This window comes from Phacochoerus africanus, chromosome 7 (assembly GCF_016906955.1).
Source record: "Phacochoerus africanus isolate WHEZ1 chromosome 7, ROS_Pafr_v1, whole genome shotgun sequence".
NCBI classification, from domain to species: Eukaryota; Metazoa; Chordata; class Mammalia; order Artiodactyla; family Suidae; genus Phacochoerus; species Phacochoerus africanus.
The window spans coordinates 8075723-8088129 of record NC_062550.1 but is presented as its reverse complement, the minus strand read 5'-3'; the positions used below and the strand labels follow the sequence as shown (position 1 = coordinate 8088129).

The 12407-nt window shown below is 46.9% G+C and overlaps 1 protein-coding gene across 5 annotated transcripts in view; it reads left to right on the top strand.

The window, feature by feature from the left end:
- The window catches only part of TNRC6B (trinucleotide repeat containing adaptor 6B), a 246590-nt gene that overhangs the window by 179448 nt on the left and 54735 nt on the right, over positions 1-12407 (top strand). For all 5 annotated transcript variants that reach the window (XM_047786192.1, XM_047786193.1, XM_047786191.1 and 2 more), the window contains 2 exons: positions 163-184; positions 9594-9935. In XM_047786192.1, coding sequence (XP_047642148.1) covers positions 163-184; positions 9594-9935 — 364 coding nt within the window. The remainder of the gene's footprint in view (positions 1-162; positions 185-9593; positions 9936-12407) is intronic.

Below are 12407 nucleotides of genomic sequence, written 5' to 3'. Positions count from 1 at the left end.
CATTGTCTTCAGAAGGATGCCTGAACTGACTTGCTGTATTTTAACTATGCCTGTGTCTCTGACAGCTTGAATTACTTGTTATCAGAAGCAAAATACTCTTATAATACAATCCGGAATTAGAAAGCAGTGTCACTTACTTATGTCTATTAATTTATTTTGCAGGTCACGGAACAAAAAACCAAAGGTAAGGGTTTTTTTCCTTTTTAGATTTCTACTCTTTTGTGTTCAGCATTTACACTTGCCACTTCAGCCTCCAGTCCACTTGATAACACAAGGGCGGGTGTAGAGTTGGTAAGGTTGTTTGTTTGCAGTCACTGAAGAGCGGTTAGGACAAATTAAAAGTACTTATACTAGTGTTTCTAGCTGTCCTTACATATTTTAGGAGACCAAAGCGATTAGACAGAGTCATAACTTGTTTTGAAAGTAAAGAGATCATGGTTTTGAGTGGAACCTTTTCAAAATTTTTTTTTCTTTTTTTTGTCTTTTTGCTATTTCTTTGGGCCGCTCCTGCGGCATATGGAGGTTCCCAGGCCAGGGGTCGAATCGGAGCTGTAGCCACCGGCCTACACCAGAGCCACAGCAACGTGGGATCCGAGCCACGTCTGCAACCTACACCACAGCTCACACCAACGCCGGATCGTCAACCCACTGAGCAAGGGCAGGGACCGAACCCGCCACCTCATGGTTCCTAGTCGGATTCGTTAACCACTGCGCCACGACGGGAACTCCCAAAGTTTTTCTTAGAACAATAGCAAAAGCAAAACAGTAGCCTCTGCTTCACAGAGGGGAACGGGATTGTTAACCACCTTGATCGGTGGCCGCCGGCACTTGGGTCTGAAAATGCGTATTGTGTTCAGGATGGTCGTGCTGTCTTCTTGAGCGAGAGCCGGAATGTGTTGTTTAAAAGGGTGGTGCGCTTTAACGCTCACGACATACCGAGGTGTTGTAAACAGAAGCCGATGTCCATCTGAGCTGATGCTCCTCCTCCAACGGTCTGCGTGTTTTCACCCCTTTCTCTTTTGTTAATTTCTTTTTGTAATGATTTTTATTTTTTCCCACTATCGCCAGTTTACAGTGTTCTGTCAGGTTTCTACCGTACAGCTCTTTTGTTAATTTTGTTTGTGCAGTCTTGTTTGGTGCTGGGCACACTTTTAGTCTGTTCCCTTTGAGAATGAGGGATTTAATTCCTCGAGACCAGTGTTCTAGCTCCTGCCCTCGCCACCTAAATAAGTTGTTCTCAGCCAGCATGTGCACTAGAATCAAAACACATGAGCCCAGGTCTCCCCCTAACCCTTCATGGTCCCAGGCCACAGCCCTGGCGGAGGTCTCTAGGGAAGCTCTGCAGGTGACCACACATGTCCCAGACTGAGAACCACCTCCCCAGAGGAAGGGGATCAGATGTGATTGTGATGACTTGGAGGTAGATAAGGGTTACGGAAAGGCCACGTCTTTTTTTTTTTTTTTTTTTGGTCTTTTTGCCATTTCTTGGGCCACTCCTGCAGCATATGGAGGTTCCCAGGCTAGGGGTCCAATCGGAGCCATAGCCACCGGCCTGCGCCATAGCCACAGCAACGCGGGGATCTGAGCCTCGTCTGCAGCCTACATGGCAGCTCACGGCAACACTGGATCCCTAACCCACAGAGCAAGGCCAGGGATCAAACCCACAACCTCATGGTTCCTAGTCAGATTCGTTAACCACTGAGCCACAATGGGAACTCCAGAAAGGCCACGTCTTGACAGGAGGCTCTCTAGTGACTGATTTCTTTGTTGGTTTGTTATGTTGGACCACCAGGCCAAAGCATGTCACACAGTGATGGAAGACTAATTAACAAAGACAGTGCTAGTTTCTTCGGAAGCTTAGTTCTAGGAAACAAATTCTCAGATGAGTAGGCATGACAGTAATATATTTCTGCAATAAAGGTATTTCAAAGGAGAAGGTAGTCTGGGACCTTGTAGTGATTTATAAAATAAAAAAACTGAGAGAAACCATTATTAGTTAGAATTATTTTAATTCGTTAGAATACTGTTTTCCTCTTGTACTCTCAGCCAGTTCCTAACCCAAAAGTAGGCATTATTTTGGAAGTATCTTTGTAAATTACTGTTTGAAAAATAAATTATACTTTACCATAGAAACAGAGTTATTGATAGTGGTGCAGGGTCTGTATTTTCTAAACCAACATACTATCTAGGAAAGGATTTTGGCGTATAAGTATATTTATAGGACTTTTTGATGATTTATGAGGACAACGGATGAGAAAATTGGCATTTTCCTGAAAAATCCAGACTCTGTGGTTGCTGGAACATGGTGGTCAGGTTTCTGGGCCCTGGCCACAGCTCTTAATGCCCATGAAGCCAAGTCCTAGTTGAGCTGTAGAAACAAGCTGCTCTGTATGTTAACGGGTGTTTCTATCGGAAAACTGAAAATCTGTTAGGTTTTTCTTTCTTTTTTGTCTTACTTGTACCAGGTCTGTTCTCAGAATCACATTCCTGTTTCCTCTGCCAAAGTCTTTAAAGTTTCTGTCTCAGTTACTATAAAAGTTTCCCTCCATTTAGGGTTTTTCCTCATCCCTACCGTAAAATGGAATACAATTTCACAGTTTCCATACTCCCGCAACCAACCCCCTCTTTCAAAAATTAAAGTAAAATAATCCTAAAGTGAGTGAGCTGAGAGCCTCTTTGGCATCTCATAAGAGATTTAATTGTTAGAACCAGGGAGTGAAAATTTTTTCAAATCCCTGAGGTATGTTGGACCATTAAGTAGGGGGAGGCCCCGATCTTTCTGCCTTTTTAATCCTATTTCACAGCCACATGTTCATCTCTGTTCCCAAGAGCCTGCCTGGGCAGTCTGCATCCATTATTCCTCCCTAGGCCAGTGTTTCTGGTTCTTCTTCCTCTTCCCAAAGGTGGTGCCTGCCTCAGGCAGTCTGCCCTTAACTCTGATTTTACTGCTCTTTCCAACAGACCCTATGAGAAAAAAAGGAAAAAACTGCGGTGCTGCCAAGTCTTTGGTTGTACAGAGGACTGAAGTAAGATCTGTCCAGATTTCAGAGAAAAAGTGGATTCAGTATATACGCTTTATTTTCCATCACTTAAAAAAGAAAAGTTCCTGTTGTGGCGTGGTGGGATCAGCCAACATCTTGGGAGCTCTGGGACCCAGGTTTGGGCCTGGCACAGTGGGTTAAGGATTTGCCATGGCTGCAGCCACAGCCTAGGTGGCAACCACAGCTCAGATCTGATCCCTGGCCCAGGAACTCCCTGTGCCTCGAGGTGGCCCCCCAAAAAAAAAAAAAAAGGGAAGAAAAAGCGAGAATTTTGGAGAGAACAGTACGAGGATTTCAGGTGGACGTTATATGGAGATGTGGGCTAGAGTATAGCCTGCTACCCAGGTAGCAAATACTAGAAGACACTTGAGGGAGAAGCTAATCTCCTTTGTTGGAGATTGGTCTTGGAATTGGAAGAAAACATTTGTGGGACTGATGTTACAGACCAGATTTAACATTCGGATGAGGGATAAGATTAGGACTAAAAAGATAGACAAGGCAGTAGAAAAGTGTGGACATAACCACCCAGCATTGTTAGGAAGGTGATTAGCTTCATCGAGGTTATCAGCATGAAGTGGCTGATTCACAGCAACTAACATGAACTTACGCGACGTCACAAGAAGTCGAGTGTCTAGGCAGGGATTTCCGGTCCTGTCACGAGCACCACTCTACGGAAATGATCAGCCTCCGTGGACCGTGTGGCGTTTGGGCCACATTGATCAAGGAATTTGAATTTGTGTCACCTCTGGGAGGGTTAAATACTTGGAGGCTGTTTAATACCCAAGGAAAGGGGAAGCTCAGGCAACAGTCTTCCAAGAGTTGAAAGGCTCTGGTACCTGACACTTTTTGCAGTTCCTCTGGTAAAGGTCTGTTGGTGAGTCCAAACCACAGGGAAAACTCCCAGCTTAATGTAAGTTAAAAGTTACGGACATTGTTGTCCAAAGCAGTAATTCATAACCTTTACCCAGCTGGGACCCGGCAAACAAACAGCACTTTCCTGTCAGCATAGCCGGGTGACGGGCCACTGTAGTACACTGACCATCGGCATACCTGGGTGACAGGACATTGTAGTACACTGACCGTCAGCACACCGGGGTGACAGGCCATGTAGTACACTGGCCCCAGCTCTGTCTTTTGAGCCTATTCCAGAAGTCATATTATAGTGAGTGCATGGTGCTGGTTGGAAAACCCTTGAGCCTCTGCTCTAGTTTAGTAATATTTAAGGTAGACTCCCCCCCTCTCCCAGGAAATAATTTACAGACTAGTCTACCTGCACCGTCCCTCACACCTTGTAGAGATACTTGGCTGTTCTAACGCTGTGGTGGGAGTCATTTGTTCAGAGCTGGCACCAGCTGCCTGTAAAGAGCAAACGAATGTGAGGTATTATAAGACACGTAGCTCAGATACTGGGGCACGAACAGTCCAAATGAGAGGTGGTGAGGACTGAACCCCGTTAGGAGCAGTGATGGTAGAGAGGAAGGAATGCGTTGGAAGATGCTTTGGACGGTGGTGTTGGGGGTGGGGGAGGATGACGTCTAAGATGCTTCCAGGTTTCTGGCTGGGTGATGACTCCATTCCTTAAGCCAGACGATAATGAGCTGGGGAGCAGGGGAGAAGTTTGAGGGTGGAGGCAAGCGTGTTAGAGAGCTGAGGTAGGAAACATCTGCACAGAAGTAATAGTTAACGGCTCCGTTTGGGAAGGATTGTTTTCAGGTAACTTAAATGTGAGGAGGGTGCAGACCCCACCTTTGCTTTGAGATTTTCTAAAAGACACAACTCAGGACCAAATTCAGCTGCCATCCTGCAGCCAGTTAAAGGGATGGTCAAAAGCAGGGGTTGCCAGTTGCAACCCTCCGGTAGGATCTGACGTTTCTGTACTTCTCGTGAGCTAAGTCTATTTTAATATTTTTAAATGGTTGGAGTTCCCTGGTGGTCTAGTGGTTAGGATTCAGTGCTTTCACCACTGCAGCCCAGGTTTGGTCCCTGGTCTGAGAACTGAGATCCCACATCAAGCTGCTGCACTCCACGGCCAAAAATAAAGAGGCCTTAAATGATTGGGAAAAAGTAAGAGAACAGTATTTTATGACAATTAAAATGATAGGAAATCCCTATTTCAGTACCATAAATAGTGTTTTACTGGCACACAGCCACGTTCATTCATTTATACATTGTCTGCGGCTGGTTTTGCCCTACAAGTGCACTATTGAGTCCTTAGAGCAGACGGTGTGACCAGCAAAGCCTAAAATATTTATTCTCTAGTCCTTTATAGAAAAAGCTTGCTGACCCCAGAGCAGGAGTATGAGAAGCCCACAAAGGAAGGGAGAAGGGAAGAGCCGAAGAGATGGCTCAGCAGGTCTCAAACCAGAGAGGTGGGGGTCAGCCAGTAGCGTCCGGAGCTGCAGAAAAGTTGAAGAAGAAAAGGTCCAGTGAGCACCCATTAGACTGGCAGCTAAATCACTAGGGATTTAATGAGGAGAGATGATTCCAGGGTGACATCCAGGCAAAAGTCACTGTGCATTGAGTAGTACGAGGAGCGGAAGGGAAAGAAACGGAGACAGAGCGAGAGGTTACTGAATAGTGTGAGATCTGTGTCGGCCACTGTGTGTCGTCAGTCTTTGAAATTCTTTTGTGTTGCACTGTAACTGATTATTTCTCACCAAGGAATTTTTCAGTCTAAAATAATGTGGTTTTTTTCCTAGGACTTGTTCGTATTTTAACTACTACTTTTAAAACATTTCTAGAACTAAGACATTTGGTACCATCAAGATATTTAAAGAAAACAGTCGTGTGTATTGGTTCTGTCTCTCTCAGAATTTCCTTGACGAATGCTTTTATCTGAAAAATCATCTTACTGAAATTTTTCAGAAGTAGAGGCAGTTAGAAGTTGAACCTGGGAGTTCCCGTTGTGGCGCAGTGGTGCACGAATCCGACTAGGAACCATGAGGTTGCGGGTTCAATCCCTGGCCTTGCTCAGTGGGTTAAGGATCTGGCGTTGCCATGAGCTGTGGTGTAGGTTGCAGACGCGGCTCGGATCCCGCGTTGCTGTGGCTGTGGGGTAGCCTAGCAGCTACAGCTCTGATTAGACCCCTAGCCTGGGAACCTCCATATGCCGTGGAGCAGCCCTAGAAATGGCAAAAAGACAAAAAAAAAAAAAAGAAAAGAAAAGAAGTTGAGCCTGTAAGATGAGAGTGGTGCACGGTAAGGGCAGTGGGGAAGGAGAGACTGTCCGATCATTAGAATAAGTAAATGGTCTTTGGTGGTAAATGAATGGAAATTAGAAAACAGCATACCCAGCATTTTTCACAGTGTCTTTATTTCCCTTTGATACAGAGATCATGTTTAAGCCACAGATATTTTCCCCCCACTGGAAAATAAGAAACTATGCCCTTATTTTGAGTAGCTCATCTTTAGAAGTATTTACACCACAGCTGCAAATCATGAAGGTTCAGAAGAGAAGAGAGGGCCTGCAAAGTCATTCAGACTTCGTCATGCTTGCCCTGCCCTCTGTGACCATCCGGTGGTCCAATGTCCAGAACCCCGACGTGATGCTCACGCTGACTCTGCGTCTTGAAGCAGGTTGGGTTGGGCCTCCTGCCTGACCGCTTCGCTGCGCTCCTCTTCGTCCTGGAGTTGTGCGATTGGCGCTTTTTTCCTTTTTCTTTTTTCTTTTTATGGCTGCACCCGTGGCACATGGAAGTTCTCAGGCTAGACACTGAATTGGAGCTGCAGCTCCCGGCCTATGCCACAGCCACAGCAGTGCCAAATCCGAGCCGCATCCCTGACCTACGCCGAGGTGGCAAGCCGATTTCTTACCCCACTGAGCGAGGCCAGGGATCGAACCTGCCTGCTCACAGACACTGTGTCCAGTTTTTAGTCAGCTGAGCCACAACGGGAATCCTGATTGGTTTTTCGATAAATAAAATTCTTGAATTCACAGAGAGGTATAATTAAAAAATGATACAGGAGTTCATTCAAATCCTGAAACATTTGGCTCTTAACACGTACTTCAGGCAGGCCTTTTCTTTTTCTTTTTTGCTGCGCCCAGGGCATGCCGAAGTGTTGGGGCCAAAGATGGAATCCACATCACAGCAGCAACTCGAGCCGTAATAGTGACAATGCTGGATCTTCAACCCGCTGAGCCACTAGGGAAAGCACAGGCAGGCCTTTTCTGACTGTCCTAGGTTTTGAGTGACTAGTCACCCAGGATAAAGTGCCTTGTTAGGGGAGTGCTCAAGAGGGGTCTCATTTTACTATGACTGTTATTATTTATGATCCACTCTCCCTGTGACGTGACCGTGATGTGATGGTGGGAAAATGCATTGAGGGCTGTTTGCGAGGAATCTTGCACAGTACATGATAGCAGGTGTCCTGGTGTGCTGTGAATGTCGTCGTAAAGTTAGTCCAACTAGTGTTCAGATCTCAACCCTGTAGTTTGTTCTTGCCGTGTCTTACTCTGTTTTAGGAACAGTCAAGGCGGTGACGCATTGACACGAGTCAAGTTGTGCAACAAACCGGGTTCACTTAAAGTGGAGCCTCTAGCCCTTTTGCAGAAGAGCAGCCTTGCAGAAGCATAGGTCCTTCTGTCCTAAAAACCAGTTGTGATGAATCCCCCCAGGCTTCATTAGCTACTTGTTTATTCTCATAATAAGAGGAAGAGGGATTAGGAATGCTGTGTGCTATGGACTCTTCCAGGCACAGACAGAAAATGAGTCATTAAATAATTTGTCTTTATCCATTCATCTATCAATCAGTCATTTATCCATTAGCTGTTACAGATCATGCAAAGGGTACTATATTAATAATATTAGACAACAACCAATTTAATTTCTTAGGACATATGTTTATTTACCCTCTGACTTCCTTTCCTTAGTGGGTAGCCCAGTGGTGCCTCATGATTAGCTAAGGTTGGACTTGGGGGTTGCCTTGAAGTTACTCAGACTCCTACTCTTTTTTCTTATTACTCACAGTACTCACCAATGCCCAATAGGTATAGATTGGGCCCCCTGATTTCTGATGATGTATCTCTCTCCTCATAAAGGAGCCAGTTCAATGAGGGACATGCTGGCCCAGCATTATTTCAGCACTCAGAGCAATACTGCCACCAGAGCTGGCCCTGTCATTACTCTAGATGCCATAGCTTTTGGCCTCAAAATCATCTGAATTACCAGGCTCAATGATTGTTTCTGTAATACTGCCAACCTCTGCTTGCCAGGTAGATTTTCTTGGAAAGGGTGGCATATTTTGGTAGGATTCAGTCTTTCTGTAGGATGCAGTCTTTTTTTTTTTGGTCTTTTTTTGCCATTTCTTGGGCTGCTCCCACGGCATATGGAGGTTCCCAGGCTAGGGGTCTAATCAGAGCTGTAGCTGCTAGGCTACCCCACAGCCACAGCAACGCGGGATCCGAGCCGCATCTGCAACCTACACCACAGCTCATGGTAATGCCAGATCCTTAACCCACTGAGCAAGGCCAGGGACCGAACCCGCAACCTCATGGTTCCTAGTCGGATTCGTTAACCACTGCGCCACGACGGGAACTCCTGCAGTCTCTCTGTATGACGAAGTCTTTGTGTAGATTGTGGCCTTTCTATAGGATGCGGTCTTTCTATAGGATGAAGCAAGGGTTTGCAGACTCTCAACCTGTAGGAACGAGGGGAAGCATTTCACAGATTCCCAGACTTCCTGTTTGCCATTTTAAAAATAAGGGAAAACATTAATTATTTAAAGGAAACAGGAAAAGTAGCTATGTTTTGAAATCTTGGTTTTAAATGGACACACACAAGGTCCACGTAATTTTTTTTTTTTTTTTTTGACAAGAGCAGAAAGATTTATAATGTTTCTGTCTACACAGAGTGCCAAGTGAGAGTCTTTGAGGTCAGGTGGCTGTAGAAACCAAAACCGGAATGATTGCGTGATTCTCTGAGCCTGGGGTTCCCTGTAGGGTCGACTCTGTGCCAGGCCCTAAGGAAAAATGAAGGATGAGTTCCTGCCGTTGAGAGACTTATGGCCTGGTGGGGAGAAGGGTCTAGAAATGGAGAATTTCGGTATAACTGGTTCCTTCAATGGTAGTGGGATGGAGAGCATGTTCAAGGAGCACACGTGCAGGATGCTTAGCCTTCCTAGTCCAGAGACTTTGGGAAAGTTTCTGAGGTGGGTCTTTAAGAATGTGGAAGACCGGAAGGGACCCTTGGGCTGAGAGCCTGGAAGCTGTACCAAGGATTTTGCCTGGGGTCCACAGGCATCCTTAGACCTGCGAGGCAGCCCTTCAGGGAGTTCCACTGTGCATTTCAGGGAGCGAATGGTAATTGCTTCCCTCTCCTCCTTAGTCAGTGGAGGGTAGCCCATGATGCTGTGGCCTTCGCTTCCTTGTCACTGTCACTCCCTACCTGCCTTCAGTAAACGGAAGGTGAGGACATCTGGAAAGACCGTGTCCCTCAGAGTAGGATGAAAGAAGAGCTGTCTCCGTGGAATCTGTCTTACGTAAACTTTCTTGAAAACAATCTTCAGGAAAATGCCCTTGATCTGAAAGCCTGTCTCCCCATCTCTCTCTTTCAGTGCCCGAAGTGACGAAACCAAGTTTAAGCCAACCAACGGCCGCCAGCCCAATTGGCAGCTCTCCATCGCCACCAGTCAATGGTGGCAACAATGCCAAAAGGGTGGCAGTGCCGAACGGACAACCGCCAAGCGCCGCCCGCTACATGCCTCGGGAGGTGCCGCCGCGATTCCGTTGCCAGCAGGACCACAAAGTGTTACTGAAACGGGGGCAGCCCCCTCCACCGTCCTGCATGCTCCTCGGGGGTGGGGCAGGGCCTCCTCCCTCCGCCGCACCCGGAGCAAACCCAACCAACGCACAAGTGACAGGAACGCTGCTGCCGAGCGAGAGTGGGCCGGCGCCAGGTGAGCATCGGGTCGGGCCCGGGACTCAGCGCCGCCGGCGGGAGGAAGTGCCTCAGGTGCATTGCCCGGCGTGCAGTCCCCGCGAACAGGAATTAGACAGACCCCTGGGCTTACCCAGAAGGTGGGGGAAGCTCCCAGTCGGAACCGTGTACCAGCATTTCTCTTTCGAAACTGGGTTTTTACTGAGAGGCCAGTATCGCTCTGTTTGTCATCACTCTGTGGGGCCTCTTTGTCCTGCTCGGATGAGGGCTACAGTTGGAAGCTCTCTAGGCCCAGCGCTCACCACACCTGTGTGCTCAGCCTGTGACTGGGAGCAGGAGAGCTTTGTTCTGGGTCTCAGAGCCCGTGATCAACATCAAGTCCCTGGAAGGTATAGAGAGATGGTCTCTCGGGTTATAATGTAGGACCTTGAGAGCATATTACAAATAATGCCACTCCGTAGGCTTGTATTAGATTTTTAAAACCAGTATTACTTTAGAGAGCCTTGGATTTTCAGCTTTGTTGAAAACCATATGTAGGTACAAGGGGTCTTTAGCCGGAGGCTTCTACTGGAAGTTTTAAGAGTTTTTAGTAGATGAACACTAAATCAGCCACAGCTAGAGTTCCCATCGCGGCACAGCAGAAACAAACCCGATTGGTATCCACGAGGATGTGGGTTCAATCCCTGACCTCACTCAGTGGGTTAAGGATCCGACGTCGCCACAAATTGTGGTGTAAGTCGCAGACGCGGCTTCGATCTGGCGTTGCTGTGGCTGTGGTGTAGGCCAGCAGCTGCAGCTCTAATTCAACCCCTAGCCTGGGAACATGTGTATACCGTACCTGTGGCCCTAAAAAGCAAAAAAATCAGTCACAACTAAGAACTTCACATCCCACCCTGGCCCACTTTTTAAGTTCATTAATAGATTTCCACTAATTCTGAAAATGTCTTTGAGGCTATGTTAAAATTCAGAGTTTGAAGACCAGCAAGCATTGTCAAGGACAAGGAATTGGTGACTGTTAACAATAAGATGCTTTATTCTAGTTCTGATCTGAACATAGAATTGCCTAGAAAATGCTGTTATTATCTCCTATGCAAAGTGAAGGTGGAGAGAAAGCTGGCAGTGACATAGGTTTCAAACGGAGATAAGCCCTGTTCATGAGGCCTCCTGTGGTGGCCATCAGGCCAGTCCAAATCGGGCAGGGAAAGGCCTCCTGAACCTTCCTTCCTGGCCCCTCTTGACCAGCTGCAAAGGGACCGTTGTTTCAGGCATTTCAGCAGCTGAGTCTGGCCAGGGCTGGACGTAGACACAGGTCCAGTGTGAGTGAATCAGTCTCCTGTTTACTTTCTTCAAACCAAGGAGGCCTCTAATCTCAAGAGCTGGAGATTCTCTTGCTTCCTTACTATTACATGGCTCTGTGGAATTTTTTTTCTTTTTTTCAACTTCATATTGATTTGAAGCTGTTTGGTGAAGGGAGCTGAAATAAGTTAAAAAAAAAATGATTGGGGTAAAAGCAGATCTCCACTCTGCATGCCCCCTCCCCCCCCCCGCCCCCCGGCAAATGTAGTAAATTCCATCCAAGTATATGCTAAGCCAGTCTGTTCTATCAAGTTGAGCTCCTTGGGCACATAGACTGATCCATGTGTGTCTGTCTCTGGCTTGTAGCTGGGTGGGCATTCGTCACTCAGCACATGCTTACTGAGCTGCAGTGCACTGGATGCCACGTGGAATCGAAACGTTAGCAAGACAGGGTCTCCGTCTAAAAGGCTTTCATGTGGGGCAGGGGAGACGTGAACACAGTTCACCAGGCAACATGGCCCTAGACGAGGAAAGGTCGTTTTTAGGCAGTGTGCCCAGACAAGCTCCACTGAAGAAATGGCACTTGAACCAGGCCCAGAAAGATGGGTACATTTCAGTGCATGAATTCAAAAGGAAAAAAATAGTAGGTGCGCATGTGGAACGGTGCCAGGGTGAGAAGGCACTCAGGCGTGGAGGGTGAACCTTGTCAGAGAAGGTAGTGGAAGATGAGACTAGAAAAGGCAGTTGGTTCCAGTTTGTGGAACATCTTGATCCAACTTCAGGCCACAGAGTTTAGCTTTATCCTTGTGCACTGAGAAACAATCCACTGCTTTCCATGCAGCAGTGAAATAATCAAAGGTGTGCTTTAGAAAAATAACTGCAGCCAGGAGTGTTTAGAATGGATGAGAGATATAAAGAAAGGGCTAGGGAAGGGCTAGGCAAGTGGATTGAGGATCCATTGTTGCAGCATCTGTGGCTCAGATTCAATCCATGTGCTGCAGGCGCAGCCATAAAATAAAAAAATAAATCCAGTACAGGGTGTTGTTGCATTGTCTTGAGACACAGGAAGGCCCTTCTCTGTCGATAGGAATGGCAGGGAGATAGCTCTGAGGGATGCTGTGGGTTGCATTTCTCAAGGACACCAACAGATAAAGGGGTGACCAAGACAGATGTGATGCAGTTAACCAAGGCAGGC